Below are 17,315 nucleotides of genomic sequence, written 5' to 3' on the forward strand. Positions count from 1 at the left end.
TTCTCCTATCCCTCCACAGGATCCATGCATTTAATATTCAAGTTGACTTAATTAATTGTACATTCCGAAAATGATACTTACTGTTTAGTCAACATGTCTTTTTATCGCTTAGTAAATAATTATTTTTTGGTATGGTTCTGTTTGATTTGACCAAATGTTGGTGTAAAAATACTGCAAGAGTTATAGTCCTCCATGCAATACGATTTAAGAACCCTTGAAGGCAACCTAAAAAGTCCCCTCTGTTATCACACATTCCACCATTCATCATCGTCATCATCATCATCACCATCATCTTCATCAATACCTTCAAACAGTTTGTTAAAACAGGAACTATTTAAGGAATTAAAATGCTGATATGGATTACTGCGAGAAAGTGTTGACATGCACAACCAACAGAAATAGGAACGGCACTTAATACATGTCATTTTGTTGCACCCATCTATCTTTTGAATGCTTGCACTACAACTTGGGCATTGTTTAGCATTTGAGAAGATCCACTTTTCCGACACGACTTCATCTACCATTTGTTGAAGCCGTCGCTTTCCAAAACGCTTTTCAAGAAACTCTCTTTCCTCACTAGAAGCAGTTGTGTACTCATCATGAAGTTTCTTTATGTCATCACTTTTGATTCGGCATGGTGACACACCATGATAAGCATGTTTACAAAACGCGCAAAATGCAAAGGAACAAGACGTGCAGATTCCCATTGATGACTCACTTTCCAGCATGACGGCAGTCTGACATGATGGGCGAGGACAGTAGACGATGTCCGACATTCCATCAAGACTATGCTGTAGCAAAAACCTGTCATACTTAGCAAATAACTCTGGACTAACAATTTCCTTCACTTGAGATGGAAGAGCCTGTGATTCACACTTTTCCCATGGGCAGTTCAGTGCCTGAACAGCCCCATCCTCGATTTGAACTTTAAAATAGTCAGCCATGCAGTCCACACAAAAAACATGACTGCAGTCATGAAATTCCATGCACAAGGACCCAGGTTTTTCACCAAAGCAAACATTACATGTAAAATAGCTACTGCTGAAGACCCTTTTACTCTCTTCTTTGTCATACTCCACTATAACATTGACTAAATTATAGCAGGAGGCCACATCCTGAAACGCTCTTTGATCTGCTTTTCTTCTTGCGTTGCCTTTTCCATGAGCTCTTCTAAATCGCAGTGGGAAAGGACTCTTCAAGTTCAGTGTTGTGAGAGTCTCATCAAGAAGAAATTGCAGCCACCGAAACATAACAACTTCTCCAATGCCATTTTCAGACCATATTTCATCCAGGTATTTGCAAAGTTTTGACAGCTGTCAAGAGCAAAGATAGAAAGGTAAAACAGTGATTCAAAACAATTTTAATGGTCCTATGTTTCTTGTTTTGTATTCTCACACTTTAATCACCTTTTACCTGCCTCTCTTTCCTCCCTCCTCCACTTTAATCATAATTTTCATGATTATCTAACTCGTTCTCATTTCAACTTGCATAAAATGTCCCTCAGGTATCAATTTGCGATTAGTTCCCAAGCCCCGACTATTTGGAACGATACCCCCTTGACTGTCCGTGACAGCCTTACCACTACTAACTTCAAAAAGAAACTAAAACTTCACTTTTAAGCCTAAATTGAACTAGCGCAGGATTCTCATAGCTTATTGTTAGTTTATTTGTCACTAGTTATGGACTGTTATAGGACTGTTATAGGAGTGCATGCATGTAAACTTTTTTAATTTCAGTTTTGTATCTTGTTTTAGTTTTGTATTTTAGTCTACTGCCCTACAGTCTTCATTTCTATATAAAATAATTTCTGTCATTCTGACCACAGGCCGTATAAGCCCCCGGCTTTGGCTTTACTGAGTTTTTACTATATGAGCGATGGAATAATAAAGTTAAGTTAAGTTAAGTTAAGTTAAGGGCTGTCAAGAAGGACGAGGAGGACCCTCTCTTCCTGTCAGCTAGGTTTGGAAAATATCGTAGTCTTACTCAAAGAACAATGATAAAAAGTAAGAAGATGAGTAAACAATGAAGCAGCCTCGAGAAAACGCTGGCGTGCTGTTAAAAGTTTATTTTTCCAAAGCGTTTGACGAAAGGACAGCTGTTGTCAGATTGGTAACAGATCTGCCAAGAAAGCGCGAAAAAAAAGTAGACTATTATCTTACCTGAAACACCGTCAGCCACTTACACGATAAAGTAAATAATGGAGGGCTCCTGGAAGGATAGTCCTTCGGGAATCTGAAGTTCAGCACGATAGGAGGAAGGTACTGTACCTCAAGAACGTCTTGGTCATCATTCGAAGCTCCTTGATCATTCGTTCGATTCTTCCGCTTCTTTAGTTCTTTTGGCAAATACCTCGACTGTATTTTCAGTTGGAAAGGCTTTGGTAAGTCTAGAAAAATATTGAGTTGTCCTCCTTTTTCCTCGGAAGATTGAATAAAAATTCGCTCGTCGTAAATCGATGCCAAAGCAAGTAATTCGTCTTCTTGACCTTCGTCATCCGCCATCTTGAAAACTGCTTGTGCAACACTCTTCACCAGTCTTTTGCAACCAGGCTAGGCTCTAGGCCTTTCCTGATGATTGTGCTCGACAACTTTTGAGCAACTTTTTGCGGTTCTAGCAACCTCGAGAAAATTTTGCCTTTCTGAGTAACTTTTGAGCAAAATATAGGTTTAGAACACATGTCAAGCACGAAAAAGTCAACGATTTCATAGAAAACTTCAACTTTTAAATTTTTAAGTTTTTTAAATTTTTATTGTTTTTTTTTCTTGACCGATGAAGAACGAAAAATATAGCTTTTAATTAACGTTAATATAAAATTATCAACAAATTTACGTGGCAACTTTTGAAACTTAGGTAGTAACTTTTTCGATTTTGAAAATTTTTTAGCAACTTTCTGGCATTCCAGTGAGCAACTTTCCAGCATTTTACGAGCACAATCGGGAAAGGCCTAATCCTGGCCTTTTTGTTTTTGTTGGCTTGTTTATTTTTGGCTAGAAGCCCGTAATTTAGACCATTCGCTCTTTCGCTTAAATACTTACCTAATGAAACTGAGGGAACCATCTAAGTCCCAAGCTTGTCCATCCTTCCTCCCCTGCCACAAATTCCCCAGGGTGCACAATGGGATGACCTGGTGATGAGCATGCTTTGCCTTATGGAACTTACTGAACCACTCAAGTGCCCGGTGATATTCCGTAGCGGTGAAGCCAGTTTATGGTCCGACATAATCTTATGGTCCAATACTGAATTTGTTTACTCCCCAGGGCGTAAACCAACTAACCACGATAAAGACAAGCCACGCGAAAGACTTCGTAAACGCTAAAAGCCATGCAAGAGAGAAACCACTACTCGTAGGAAAATCATTCAGGGACATGGTCTGTTGAAAGATAAAAGCAGAAAATATCTTTACAATCAATCAAAATGATGTCGAAATGAAGTGTAGTTTACTCCGGGAGTGTACAGCATAACTGTTTAAGAACTTACAAGATTTTCAAACATCATCATGTAATTTCCATGGTTTATTAATTCAATCATAAAGTGACGCCCAATCATAAAATGGGCACGAGGGGGCCTTCATTTTATGATTGAGCGTTGCCCTCACAGGCATTCTCATAGGCCGCCCAATAATTTAGATAGGTTAGAAGAGGTACGATAGCGTGAGTTATTTTTATTTCTATTTTTGTCAAAAAAAGACGTATTTTGTTTATTTTCGTACATTCTCTTATAAATTCAAAGTCAAACGAACTCCCACAGAGTCTGGGTGATATTCACAAAGCGAAACGAAAATAGAGCCTGATCTCAGGTTATTAAATCACGGTGCAATTCAATCCCGGAAGGAATTTATGGTCCAATTTATGGAAAAGAAAAATCGTAATCTTCTATCTAGTCAGTTCAGTTAACGAGAGGAAGCCAAAAGGTATTGAAGAACATGATTGGTTAAGGGCGTTTTAAGGTCGCTCTTAATGCCTCAAAGTAGAAAAATTTGCCAAATTAACCGAGACCATAAGTAACAAATAAATAACTCCCGGAGGGCGGCCGGTACGTGATTTGTGGATGCACAAAGTGCTGAGAACAATAGAAAACAAGATCATGATAAATGAGCGTGCAACTGAATGTGTTCAACACAGTGTGAAGAGAAGCTGAACGAAACTTTTTTCCGTTGGAGCTCTTGACGATAAGCCATCATCATCATCATGTCCTGTGCTATTGATGAAGGAACCTACATCATTGAAAATGTCGAGACAGAACGCTACCTGTTTCAAGATGGAGAGAAGATTAAGGGCAACCGAGGAGATGAAGGTGGTTGGTTAGCCTCTTCTGGATTTCAAGCGCCTCCTGTGTTGGGAGCTGATGCAAATTATTACAATCGTGCCTACTGGAAGATCATTCCTCAAGGCGATGACAGGTACTTTGTTGAAAACGTGGAAACCAAGAGGTACCTGTTTCAAGATGGAGAGAAGATTAAAGGCGAGCGAGGAGACGAAGGTGGTTGGTTAGCCTCATCTGGCTTTCAAGCGCCTCCTGTGTTGGGAGCTGATGCCAATTACTACAATCGTGCGTACTGGAAGATCATTCCACAAGGCGATGGCAAGTACTTTTTTGAAAATACTGAGACGCAAAGATATCTCTTTCAAGATGGAGAAAAGATTAAAGGCAAACGAGGAGACGAAGGTGGGTGGTTAGCCTCATCTGGCTTTCAAGCACCTCCTGCTTTGGGAGCTGATGCCAATTACTACAATCGTGCTTATTGGAAACTCCACAAGCAATAGACTGACGACAACAAAATGTCAAGTCGCGAATTTTCCCTTGAAACTGTCTGATTTTTTGCTAGCTTTTTTGTAGGCTTTTAACCAACTAATTAGTATGCCGTTGGTTTTGAAAAATGTAATTCGTTCAAGGTTTTGAAAGTATACTTATTTCATTGCTATGTAAAAAAACAGCAGCAACTTTCTCAGTCAACTACATTGCAATATTTGATAGATTGATCGTTGAATAGTTTACATTTGCAAAGCGACAATACAGTTATATGCATGCTTTTCTCAGTATGTCAGTTGGACATCATTTTAAGGTCTTTCAAGCATGTTAATTACTGCCACTGCCTGTTATAGAAGTAAATACAGAAAATGCATTTGAACTACCTTGAATGATTTCTTTGTACGGTAACCTCCATTTTCTCTGGAATGCAGTAATTTTGTTCCTACACTTTGACTGTCATGATCAGTGACTTTTGCTTCCTCAGTTCTGTTTAAAGAAACATCCCAAATAAATCCTGTTTTCGAAAAAAATGCTTAGTGAAGCGTAAGGGGCCTTGTTAGTTGGTGAAAGAAAAACGTAGAGAAAACGCCGGGGCCGAGCCTCCCAGTATGAAACTTTGCTGAGTGCCCTCCTGGGCGCCCGGTTTAATTTGTTATACTGTGTTGAATACTCCACTCGCATAGCGCCCATAGCACTAGGGGGTTGTGACTTTTATTAATCACAATAATTCACAAAGAAATTTGAATTCGGCCTGGTAATAAGAGCCAAAGAACGAAGAGCCAAGGGCAGAAGTGTTGACTTTTGGTTGGCGCTGCGGTCGATGACTGAAGAACAAAGAGGCGTTCTGAGTGTTTTCACATGACGTCATGGCGGCCATGTAGATGTTTCAAACCAATCCTGTGAACAAATATTAATGCTTTGGGAGTTGATTGTTTCGCTTTCTATTGTTCCAGTGAATTTGCATAGATGCTGGCCACGTGAGTGAAAACGCTCTTCATCACGTGCGCGACTTCCAGTAAAAACCCGCAAGTAAGACAGCAGAATAAGAACCTGCAATTTCCCAAATTAGCCTAAACTGGTTCTTGCACTACTCGTAATAAACTTAAATTTAGGCTATTTCGGTTGAATTCTTAAATAGGTTCTTGTTTTACTGGAAAATTACATTGCAGATATGGTCTAATAGCATTAAGTGGTATTCAGCCTATTCTTAAATTTTATGAAATCTCCATTACCAAATAAGAATTTGATATTCAACATTGGCATTTACATTGAAGTTGGAGTGACAGGGCGCGTGTGTCTCCTAAACGGTTCCTAAATGTTGACTTATCTTACGGTAAATCTTCTATTAAGCCCCACCCTCTCAAATACTCCCCCCCTCTCTAAAAAGCCCCCCCTTCCTCCCCGCCCCTCTTCAGGGGATGAAAGTTAATATTCCACATCCCTTAATCGTTCTTCACTAATAAATGATAGACTGTATCAATCACGACTGTAAAACTTTGTGTGGACTGATCCGGGATGGTTTTTTCACCAAACAGAAGTTAGCTGCATGACCTCCAACTTCTTGTACTTGAGCTTTTCCACTTTGTGTTCTAGTTCTTTATGGAGAACTAATACCATCGTCTTTTCTAAATAAAATAAGCTCCCCCCCCCCCTTCCCCCTCAAATGGGCTTGAAATAAATAAGCCCCCCGAGGGACTTACTAGAGGACTTACGGTGTTCGTCCATGGGTACATTTTTATGATTTAAGAAACTAAGAGCCTGTTTAAAATTTTGGGCTCAACAGGTTGTTATAAAGATGGGATCAAGATGTCACATTTTAGCCTAATAGGTTCTTTAGCAGTGAGGTTCGGTTTACTTGCGGAGTTTTTAATGTAATCTTATATCAGAAGGAACTTGCGGAAGGCGTAAGTATGGTGGCCGACAGCACGAAAAGATAAAGAGCAAAACAAAAGCTCAAAAAAGAAACAAAAAATTACAATACGTACATAGCCTGCCTGTTTTATATTTTGGGTTTCTGTTTTTGGACTTTTGCGATTTTGATTCTGTTTCCTATTCATGTTTATGTTTTGTTTTGTTTTGTTTTGCTTTTTGTTCTTCCTTGTCCAGAAATATGTTTTCGTCACCTTTGTGTGTTTTAGTTTCTGGTTGTGTCTTTCATTTACTGGTTTTGGGTTTCCCTTTTGGCCTGGGTGTTTCTGTCTCGGGCTAGTGGTTTTTTGTTTTCGAGTTTGGATTTCTGTTCCCATAGGTCCGTGGTTTGTAGCCACAAAGACGAAATCCATAAATGGTCGAGCAACAAGTGCTACGCCACAGTTTGAAGTCAGTGAGACTGAACGAAACCTTTCCTGTGCTGCTCTTCAGTTAAAGATAGGTCATCATCAACATGACTTGTTTCCTTGATGAAGGAACCTACATCATTCAAAATTACGAGACAATGCGCTACTTGTATATGGAGGGAGAGAGGATTGAGAAGCGAGGAGATGAAGGAGGATGGTTGGAAGAAACTGGACGTGAAGCGCCACCTGCGGTTGGAGCTTACTCGAACTTCTACAATCGAACATACTGGAGGTTGCTTCCTCAAGGCGAGGGCAAGTACTTAATTGAAAACGTGGAGACCAGGAGGTACTTGTTTCAAAGCGGTCCAAAGATTACGGGCGATCGAGGAGACGAAAATGGGTGGCAAGAGTCCACGGGATTTCAATCACCGCCTGTTGTTGGAGCTGATGACAACTACGAAGACCGTGCGTACTGGAGATTCCTGCCAGTAAGTGATAACAAGTACTTTATTGAAAACATTGCGACGCAGAGGTATATGCTTCAAGATGGAGAGAAGCTTAAAGGCAATAGTCGAAGAGAAGAGGGTCGTGGATGGTCACGATTGAAAGGACCCCCTACATTAGGAGCTGATGCCAATTACTTCAATCGTGCTTACTGGAGGCTATATAGGCAGTAACTGACTAACAACAGTGTCAAGTTGCGATGCTTCCCTTGATAATTTAGTTTTTTTGCTATTGCAGCTTTCTTGAACAAGGTAGTTAAATAATAAATAGAGCTATATTAGTTTCAAACTAATGTAATTAAGTGAAGGTTTTGATACTAACCAGGAAAAAAGAAAAGAAAAACATGTGGCCATAGCTAAATTTCGGCCTAATTTTAATTGCTGATTCATCAAGTCACTCATTCTCAGCCAATCAGATGTCAAGAATTTGAATTAGAATAATATGAGAAATGTTTCACTTAGATAATAGTTTCCATCGGCTTTCTACATGTTGTTGTCAGTAAGTCCGTTAATTTAAGCCTGTACTGCCTGTTATGAAATGAATAAAAAAATTACAGAAAATACAGTCTGAAGTACTCTAAATTATTTACTTGTATTGTAATTTTTATCCGAGAAACTGTCCAAATCAATTCTTAGGGATGAATCTGGCGTAAAAACTCCTAATTTTTTTTTTCGGGGGGGGGGGGGGGGCAATCTTGTACCCATAGTCTTCTTGCGTTTTGGTCAGCACGCAGCCAAGGAAAGAAAAACAAAAGTTACCAATTAAAAACAATTAAATGGAGCAAATATAAATCTGATTAGCATACGATCCTTTCGCCGCTGACTTCATTTATTATTAATAAATGAACCTACCGTCGTGAATTACGAAAAACTTCTAACAAAAGCCTTCTCCAAGCTCAAGGACCCGCGAAAATGATGCGCATTGATTGGTCAGATCCAGAAGCCCATTGAGCCCAATCTCATTGATGGGCTGCTGTCAGATCTCGTAGTTCACTGACTTCCTGTCGGACCTCAATCTTGTCCCCCGAGTCCTCCGGATTTTTGGTTAGCGGGACAACAACGTTAGCTGGGTGACCAAAATGCCAAAAGACTGGGTACAAGACTAATAATGAACACGTAAACAGAAGTAATGTGTGGTCACGTGATAAAAACTGACTAAACGTTTTGCGTTTGCCGTGAACGCGATTCTGTTAGGAATTGACTTCACTTGCAAAAACTTTAAAAAAAAAAAAAACAACAACAACAACAACAACTTATGAACTTGTAAGAGTGTCACTAAAACATCTTAGGGCCTTTTCCACCAGGAGCCGATTCTGCTTCCACTCAGCCATACGCATACTCCTACTCAAATTTTCCAAAATGCCCTTTGCGTTGTTCGTTGGCACAAGCAATCTTCACAGTGTTTTTGTCCGTAATCTATTTGTGACAATATATCACTGTGGGTAGTTGTTCAGGCAGTCCTGCTTTATTCGTAGGTAGTTCTGAGGGCAGAAAATGTGCTCTCTGAAGTCGTTGATGTCACAGGTATTGTCAAATACATCGGTGTGTGGGTGGGGGGGGGGGGGGGCTCTTTGCCCCACGTTTTTGTTTGGGGTGGGGGGCTACTTCCCCTCTGCCCAAACTACTCCGGAATGGTGCGCCATTTTCCCACAAAGCATTCTTGTGACGTTTACCCACAACTCCACAAAGCATTTCAGGGTTTGAGGTGCCTAACCTTGGAATCAGGCGTTTCTTAGGGCCTTAGGGGGAGAGGGTATAGGGCATTTTAGGAGGAGAGATCAGTAAAAGGAACTCTCTCACATGACCCCTCTTGTCATGCAGTGGGCGGAAACGTTCCTTCAAAGAAAGAAGCTAAGAGTAGAAACTGGAAACGAGTTTGTCACGCAGTCGCGGTAGGAATATATCTTAATTGGACCAAAAATATTACATAAGCCAAATATAAAACATCAGCTGTTTGAGTTGAAGATCTTATAGTTCATCCACGTACCACTTGCGCTTAACATGTCGAGGTTGTACCTAGCTACTGCAGTTGGCCTTGTGGGAGTTTCCGCGTTAGGAATAACACTTGACATTCGACGTAAAAGGCGGTCAGAGTTGCACTCATTTGGCTCTATGCTTCGACAGTATTTCGAGTACTTCTTCTTGTCCTTTTTTGGGGCGAGAATGAGAAGAAAACTGGAAAATGACAGTGTTAATTTCGCCGAAGTGCAAGAAGAAACTTTGTTGAAGATTCTCAAGGGAAACGCCAGTACTGAATATGGTGTTAGGTATAAGTTTGGTGACATAGAAGGCAAAAAGCAGTATGTAGCCATGCATCCATTGACAAGACATATTCATTATAAAGAATTTATAGGTGAGATTTTAGGCCTTCCTTGAGTAGAAGGGAAGGCACTACTTTATGCTGCCATAGGCAGTGGCTGAGGGCTTGATTGAATTCTGCTTGGATGCGAGGGGTGGGGGGGGGAGGGGGTGGTGCAGGTTATCTTAAATAATGGAGGAGGAGGATAGAGGGGTGGGAGCCTGGAAGAATGGGGGGTGGGTGGGGTAAGGGAGGGGAACAGGAGAAATGAGGGAAAATAATAATGCTTAATATTTACAGATGCAAAGGGATAAATGGAGGAAGCCATGAGAATAGTGGTTCGAGCTGGGGATGCAAGAATAATGGGAGGTGGGAAATTTGGACCGCCCTGTTCCCCCTCTTAGATAGAAGAGGTGAAGAAAGAGTGTCTGAGTTAAGAAAGTGGAGAATGTGTACGTGGAAAGAGTGTCTGGATTAAGAAAGTGGAAACTGTGTATGTGGATAGAAAGGTGGAACTTGTGTGCTTTTAATATGTAGCTTATCCGCCAGGTAAGTTGAATGAAGAATGGAATTACCATCTGACTATAAATCCTAGTGAAAGAATAATTACCTCAATAGTCATCGCAGATCTGCTTGACTTCAGATGCCCGATAGGTGAATGATGATAGAGGGGTTGAATGTGGCTAAATGGAATTTAGGCAAAGTTAAAATAGAAACAATGCTGGCCAGCAATTTCTTGTTACCTGGCTTGGGGTGACCCCAGGCATCCATAAATGCAGTTTGCTTGCTTGTAGTTACTTGCCGAGTCATATTTAGCTTGCCTGCCTTTGCCTTGCTTAAAATTTTCTGCCCACTCCACCCTCCCAATTGCCCCTCCTACCTAGGTAATTATTGGTGGTAAGTAATCCATTGGTGGTGGCCACTTGCAGGGTTGCCATGGATACCTCTTTTTCTTGCTACAGCTTTGCCCAGCTCCGCCAATCCTTAAGGCACCAGGTCCCAAGCTCATCTATTGGTGATGAGTTTTATGTTCAATGATGTCCACAATGCATGAACAATTTATTATAATGAAACTTTATAATTTGAGTAGACAGGTAGACACAATTTCAGGACTGCATTGAAGCAGTTTGTTGTTAGTATTTGTTTATATAATGTAAATATCATGGGTGGCAAATTACTCCTTAATTTTGGCATGAAATTTCAGTGCTAAAATTTATAATTTCACATGTGAAATTACAAAAAAATCAATTGCCATGACATAGCTCTGTACATCTCAGTGCCAAGATGGCATCAAGGTTAAAAAAATGTTATGAAGATGCCTGGGCATTAAAAACGCTTCAGAAATCAGGAAAGTCAAAGAGCACATCAAGAAGGATTCTATCAGGTTTTTTGTTAAAAATTCAAGCTCCAAACTTTTCAGTGTGGGGAGTTCTTGATCAACAATTGATATGATAAACATGTCAAAAACCCATGATTGTGAATGTAATTTGTCACCCATTATGTTAATAGGTAATCATATGGTATACTTGTAAAATTAAGGAATAATTTCACTTGCATTTTGTCCACGGCAGGTGAGGGAAGTTATTAGAATTTAAACAAAATGCACAGGAAATTATTTCCTAATTTCACCCACAACAATTTGATTACACATGCTAATGTGTCTTTGTTAATTTCCTTGATCATATAGATCAGGTGTTGCGTGGCAAGAAGAACATTCTTACAGCAAAGGATCCATATCAGATTGGTGTCACTTCAGGCACTTCTGGGAAAAGTTCTCTGCTTCCAACTACCAATGACATATCAAAAACATTCCTTGTCAATGGTGTTTTTGTTGCAATAAGTACCATGTTTGAGGCTTTTCCTAAGGTAATAGCCATTTGTAAACGTGAGTAAAATAGACCACACCTACATGTGTAGGTCTTGTGATAGCCTGCTAGCAGGCTCACTGGTGTGTCAGTCTGGGTAAATTTTTGTGGCAGAGCTGGGGAGGAAATGGGGCTCCACTGCCAAAATTTTCCCAAATTGCAAAAGCGAACCTCTTGAACTAACCCAGGCCAGGTTTCAGTGAATGGCATCACCATGCATAGGATTTCGTCCACAGATTTAATGCTACAACCCTGGACAAAACTGTTGAGACATTTCCGTGTAATTTTCAATTTCGCCACATGCAACCATCTCGTTGAAACGGAACAAAGTTGCCCCCCACCCCACCCCTTGTGCAATGTTATTTTGGCCTAACAGCTCACGTGTGCATTTCATCTGTTACTGCAAACAACATTGCAACAGGGGAGGGGAGAACAGTCTCTTAATTTGCGATGGTAACAATTTTGGCAGGGCGAGGGCAAAAAATAGGAATTTTTGTAATGAGACTCAACAGGTTTTGTTCAGGGTTGTAGGTGCTAAAGGGAAGCAAAATAATCAACTCACCACAGCTTGGTCTAGGACTGGACTGAAAGGGTTCAGTGCTAATAATCTTCTGCTACACTGTAGCAGTTCCTTATAACCCTTTGGACCATCAACCTAAAAATTCTCCTGATTGATCTCTGTACATTTCCTTAAAAAAAAGAATTCGTTGACAGAATTTTATAAAAAGATCAAAGCATTTCAGTTCCCTTATAGGTGATCATTGTGGTAACTCTCATAACCTTTTCTCTTCATGATGAGTTAAGATATTGTGAAGAGAAAATTGATGTTGGTCTCTCTGACTTGAAGGTTTAACAGTTCATTAGTTGATTCCATTTAAAGTTTTGAAGTTGTTTCCTGGCTATTGTTCTCTTGCAGACTTATGAGCTACAGAAAAGCTTGAAGTTCTTTTACTCCCCAAGGTGGCAATACACAGAGTCAGGCCTTCCCATTGGTCCAACCTCCTCTTCACCCAGTAATTCACAGCGCATCCTACACCTCTATTCAACACCAAAACCAGGGTTCGACATCTTGACAGAACCCGAAGCTCTATACATTCACTTGCTGTTTGCTTTAAAGGATAGAAACCTTGGTATCTTGGAAGCAAACTTTGCACAGATTGTGTATTCGGGACTGTCAGCTCTTGAGGCACAATGGAAGTTGCTGGTGGAGGATATTGAACTGGGAAAAGTGAATCCCAATTTGGAGATTGAAGATGGTGTCAGAAGGTTGGTAATGGCTTCAAAAATGTGCAGTAAAGCCAGTTCAAACTTTGCCAGTTGATTTTATTAATAAACTGATTTTCGAAAAATTGATTCCAACGGTCATTGCCGGTACCATTTTCAAAATCAAATTGGTATTCTTACATGGATAGTAGCAGTTTATTTTAGACTGAAACTTCTCTGATTTCGGTCTTATTAAAGTCTTTCACCCTTTGAATTGGTAAAGTTCCCGCAAATGTATGAGGACATTATATTGGGTCAAAAAAGAAACCTGAACAACAGAACTTTTTACCACCTCATGTGTGAATTCGCTGCTCATTGCATGTACAAGAATGAAGAATTGAATCTCGTAACAACAACGACTACCGGATTTAACTTTCAACTAATAGATTCATACACAGAATCAAGGAGTACCTAACTCTTGACCTGACTTGACTGTAATCATATTTAAATCTCACTTCCTGGGCTTTCCCATCAGTAGACACCCAGCCCTAATGACAACAACAGCAACAACAATCTTTATTTGTACTCATTCTTGCTAAACAATAAATTATGACAATAAAAATAATGAAAGTAAAATTAGAGTACTGACTGCCTGGAATAACCATAGGGGCTAGTGGAGCCAGGCAGCCAGTTGACATCAGAGGAGAAGTACCTGCACCTAAAATGATGCATTCCGTAAGAATACAATAATTACTGCAATCATGAGTGAAACCCCCTCATTTGTGACAACAACACCAACAAGCAGGTACTACTCTACAAAGAGACTCTGTAAAAACAAACTCCTCCCCCCCCCTCCCCCCCACACAGAATACATTACCTACCATAGAGAATAGAGGTAATGACGTCAGAAGAACTAAAAAAAAAAAAACAAAATGAGCAATGTTCACTAGCTAAGAACAAGTCTATTGATACAAATTGGTGGGAATCGAAGAAATAAGCACTTTTATGCTTAGATGACTCCATACAAATCTTTCTAAATTAGTGATCCAAGTCAGTTTTAGAAGGATTGGTATGTGGTCATCGGAGCATAACGGTGTTTATATCTCCCCACCAATTTGTACTAGAAGGCTGGTTATTAGCAAGGGGGTTTTATTCATCTTGTATATGCCAACTAATTCCATAATTTCACAAATTTGATTATTTGTGATGACTCTGTCATTAGTCTAAATGACATGGTTACTGGTCGCTTTCCCACTTTCTAGTTATCATGATGGTCAAAACCTTCCTCTTTAAACATTACAGGTTTTATGGTTCTCTTTTTTAATAAAATCATTGGTTCTTTTGTTTGGTTTCTTTAAGAAAACTGAACAACCTTCTTAAACCAGACGGGAAACGTGCAGAGGAGTTGAAACAGGAATTTTCCAAAGGATTTTATGGCATTGTTAATAGGATATGGCCTCATATAAATTTGGTCCTTGCTTGCTCAACAGGTATTTAAACTGTTAGACTTAACATTACACAAAGATTTAGAGGCGTTAACAAAAGACGCAGTTTTAACCATTCGTCGTCATCATTTAATGGACCAATGATACGAAGAAAACACATTGTCGTTTTCGGATATTCTCTTAATTTACCTATACAGTGCCTAGACCTTTATTCTTGAGAAACAAGGGCGGCAGCCTGAGAAGAAGAAAGTGCGACTGCTTCTATAGCTAGAGCAAATGAATTAGGCGTTGCCCTCACAACGCTAAATGGTCAATAACCGAAACCATTGACAGGATGATAATGGCTGAACCACTGCAGGAATGTTTCTCACGTTTCCCGAAAACAAAAGTCTCTACTGTCTCGCGCCTTCGAACGTCTGGCTCGACGGACCTGTAGAAAAAAGAAAGACTGCTCGTGATCCACTACACTATAGTTATGAAATAGTTTTTGTTGTCTTGGTGCGTTTTAGACACTCGTGCACCTGAGGGAGAAAAGGTCATACTTATTGATATATCTTCTTGGTTTTTTTTATCATTGCATCGTAGGTTCTTCTGAACTCTACGCTTCCAAACTGAAGGAGAAATACTTGGGCGATATTCCTATTTATTCGCCATTTTACGGCGCAACTGAAGGGCTTATTGGAGTCAACCTGTGGCCGGAAGAAGAGAACCCCGTGTATATGCTGGTACCACGGGCCATGTTCTTCGAGTTTATCCCTGTAGAGGAAAGCAGGGAAGAACAGCCTACTGTATGTACACCTTATAATTTTTCGATTGCTGTGAAGCTACTTATTTTCTTTTTCTGCCTTGAGATATTTATTTAAGTCTCATTATGGCTCTTGTTTAAGCACATGTGGAAAAAATTGGTTATTCGTTTTTCGTGTTCCAAGGTCACCTTTTTTTGCACTTAGTATTGCCTTGAGATTTTTTGTTGAAAGACGACGATTTAAATCTCTGTAAAAGTTAAAACAGATTCCCGCGAAGGGGATATTTATAAGCCGTTTTTGCTCTACATCTAATCTCTCTGTCTAGTCAAAGTGTATTGAGCAAGTTGCATTGCAGTAGCTCAAGGGAGTAAATCTCTAACAGTTTTCATTTGTATTCAGAAGGCGCGGTTTCCCTTTGGAGTCCAAAAACTTCACTAGGGTGCTTAAGCAACCGCCACGACGACAACAACGACAACAACCTCAAGAAACAATTTGTTTAATGAGCGAAACAACAGATGTGCACGTGTCACACTTTTGGTACATTTCTTTGACGTCACGACTACGACTTGAAACCTCCTAATGTGGCGTTTTATGGAGGACTTGAACATACGACAACGAATTTTCCTTTCTCGTTTTGAAGCTTGACATACTCCTTAAGCATTCCAGTCCTGAAGAAATCGCCTGCATTTGACAAATTGAGCGGTCCAATTATTTTCCCACCCGCAAATAACTTTTAAACTAACCGAGGCCGGGGGAGAAAGGTTTTATTTACAGTACAAGGTTCAACTGTGAGATGGACTAAACAACAGTAAAGAAACTACAATACAATAAATAGAATAAACTAACTTAACAAAAGTAAGTAAATAACAAAGAGAAACTAAGATAATTTGTTAAACAACTTAGTAAGACGGGGGGACTTCAACTTGCCTAGGAATTCAAGACTGTAGGATGTTTCTTTAGCAGCGGGGACGGCATTGCATCTTTCAGTTTAGTCTTTAAATTACCTCCGTCAGTGTAGAAACTTGAGATTTGAGTTGGTTGTTTTCTCTTTTTATGTTAGCAATAGACTCAGGCATAGTATACAGGGAGACAATAAAACATACCATTTAAGAAAGAAAAAGGAAAACGTTACGGAGCACATTCAACTCACGTCCGTCCGATCTGTCTTGGTCAGCTCACGTGACTCTTTAGACGCGTTGAAGTTCAGTTGAAAGGACGCAAATTCATTTTTTAGGGAAGTTTTCACTACCGTCGTCGTCCTTCTTTAAGCTCCCTTAAATCTGATATATCACCGCTATCGCAACGCCTCGAGTGATCAAATTTCGTCTTGTGCCGATTTGAGACCGTGCAAAATGTCCATGTACATGCTGAAATTTCAACGCCGTGGTCTCTGTGAGTGTTTGGGCCTGACATTTCACACGGCATTGATTTACTCTCTGAAAACTTAGCATGAAAGAAGGAGTTCAACAACGTAAGCTAATAAAGTTTTTAAGAGTACCGTATGTTGATTTTATTTCCGGAAATTTGCGCGAACGTAATCAATGTTTAATAAACTGGGCCCGGGTATTTTTCCATGTATCCTTGTTAACTGCATGTCATTTGCTCCATATACAGCTAAAACCAGTCTATTTCTATCTTGCAGACGCTTTTCGCCGAGCAAACAGAAGTTGGAAAAATTTATGAGCTCGTTGTCACAACTCTGAGCGGATTGTATCGTTACAGAATTGGAGACGTTGTCAAGATCGCTCGTTTCCATAACAACTGCCCAGTAGTTGAGTACCAGTACCGTCAAGGGCAAATTCTGAACGTCAGAGCAGAGAAGACTTCCGAACGAGTCTTTTACGACGCACTTAAGTCAGTGCTCAACCATGACGGACAGCGGTTTCGTTTGGTGGATTACACATGCGCAGAGAGTATTATGCTCGATGACGAGAGTCGTGCGTTGAAAACCGCTGATGTTAAGGGTACAGCACCTTTTTATGTCGTGTTTTTGGAATTGAGTTGTGGGAAACTCGAGGGTGAAGAAATAAAGACACTTGAAAACAAGGTATGTAAATTGCGATAGAAGGCCATCACCGCGATAGTACGAGAACGTGGTACGGGGGGAGTTCCAACCCGATGACCAAGTACTAAACTTGGCTCTCCTACAGTCTTAGACAAAAAAGATGGAAAATTTGTACCTGCCCCCCTCCCCCGCCCCCCCCCCCCCCCCCAAATCAAGGATGAGAA

The 17,315-nt window shown here is 40.2% G+C and overlaps 4 protein-coding genes across 4 annotated transcripts in view; 3 read left to right on the forward strand and 1 right to left on the reverse strand.

Moving 5' to 3' along the window:
* Positions 1–29: 29 nt before the first annotated feature.
* LOC140947668 (E3 ubiquitin-protein ligase RNF14-like) lies at positions 30–2,513 on the reverse strand. The gene is made up of 2 exons (XM_073396838.1): positions 2,160–2,513; positions 30–1,313 (listed from the first exon to the last, which is right to left on the reverse strand). The coding sequence occupies exons 1-2, from the start codon at positions 2,499–2,501 to the stop codon at positions 246–248; spliced, it is 1,410 nt and encodes a 469-aa protein (XP_073252939.1). The 5' UTR covers positions 2,502–2,513; the 3' UTR covers positions 30–245.
* A 1,552-nt stretch (positions 2,514–4,065) lies between these two features.
* Positions 4,066–5,128, forward strand: LOC140947550 (uncharacterized). The gene has a single exon (XM_073396691.1). It carries the CDS (start codon positions 4,188–4,190, stop codon positions 4,761–4,763), a length of 576 nt encoding a protein of 191 aa, XP_073252792.1. The 5' UTR covers positions 4,066–4,187; the 3' UTR covers positions 4,764–5,128.
* Positions 5,129–7,039: 1,911 nt separating this feature from the next.
* Positions 7,040–8,093, forward strand: LOC140948316 (uncharacterized). The gene has a single exon (XM_073397545.1). It carries the CDS (start codon positions 7,133–7,135, stop codon positions 7,700–7,702), a length of 570 nt encoding a protein of 189 aa, XP_073253646.1. The 5' UTR covers positions 7,040–7,132; the 3' UTR covers positions 7,703–8,093.
* Positions 8,094–9,439: 1,346 nt separating this feature from the next.
* The window catches only part of LOC140947706 (uncharacterized), a 9,070-nt gene continuing 1,194 nt past the window's right edge, over positions 9,440–17,315 (forward strand). Inside the window, exons 1-6 of the mRNA XM_073396882.1 lie at positions 9,440–9,881; positions 11,515–11,693; positions 12,609–12,958; positions 14,255–14,385; positions 14,926–15,128; positions 16,729–17,133. Of these exons, the coding sequence (XP_073252983.1) occupies positions 9,530–9,881; positions 11,515–11,693; positions 12,609–12,958; positions 14,255–14,385; positions 14,926–15,128; positions 16,729–17,133 (1,620 nt within the window). The 5' untranslated portion in view covers positions 9,440–9,529. The remainder of the gene's footprint in view (positions 9,882–11,514; positions 11,694–12,608; positions 12,959–14,254; positions 14,386–14,925; positions 15,129–16,728; positions 17,134–17,315) is intronic.

Source organism: Porites lutea, chromosome 9 (genome assembly GCF_958299795.1).
Source record: "Porites lutea chromosome 9, jaPorLute2.1, whole genome shotgun sequence".
Taxonomy (NCBI): domain Eukaryota; kingdom Metazoa; phylum Cnidaria; class Anthozoa; order Scleractinia; family Poritidae; genus Porites; species Porites lutea.

Excerpts from the sequence above, each read along its gene's own strand:
- LOC140947668 (XM_073396838.1), bottom strand. The coding sequence starts at position 2,501 with ATGGCGGATGACGAAGGTCAAGAAGACGAATTACTTGCTTTGGCATCG. Across the intron at positions 1,314-2,159 it reads AGTGGCTGACGGTGTTTCAG|CTGTCAAAACTTTGCAAATA; the intron begins GTAAGATAATAG and ends TGCTCTTGACAG.
- LOC140947550 (XM_073396691.1), top strand. The coding sequence starts at position 4,188 with ATGTCCTGTGCTATTGATGAAGGAACCTACATCATTGAAAATGTCGAG.
- LOC140948316 (XM_073397545.1), top strand. The coding sequence starts at position 7,133 with ATGACTTGTTTCCTTGATGAAGGAACCTACATCATTCAAAATTACGAG.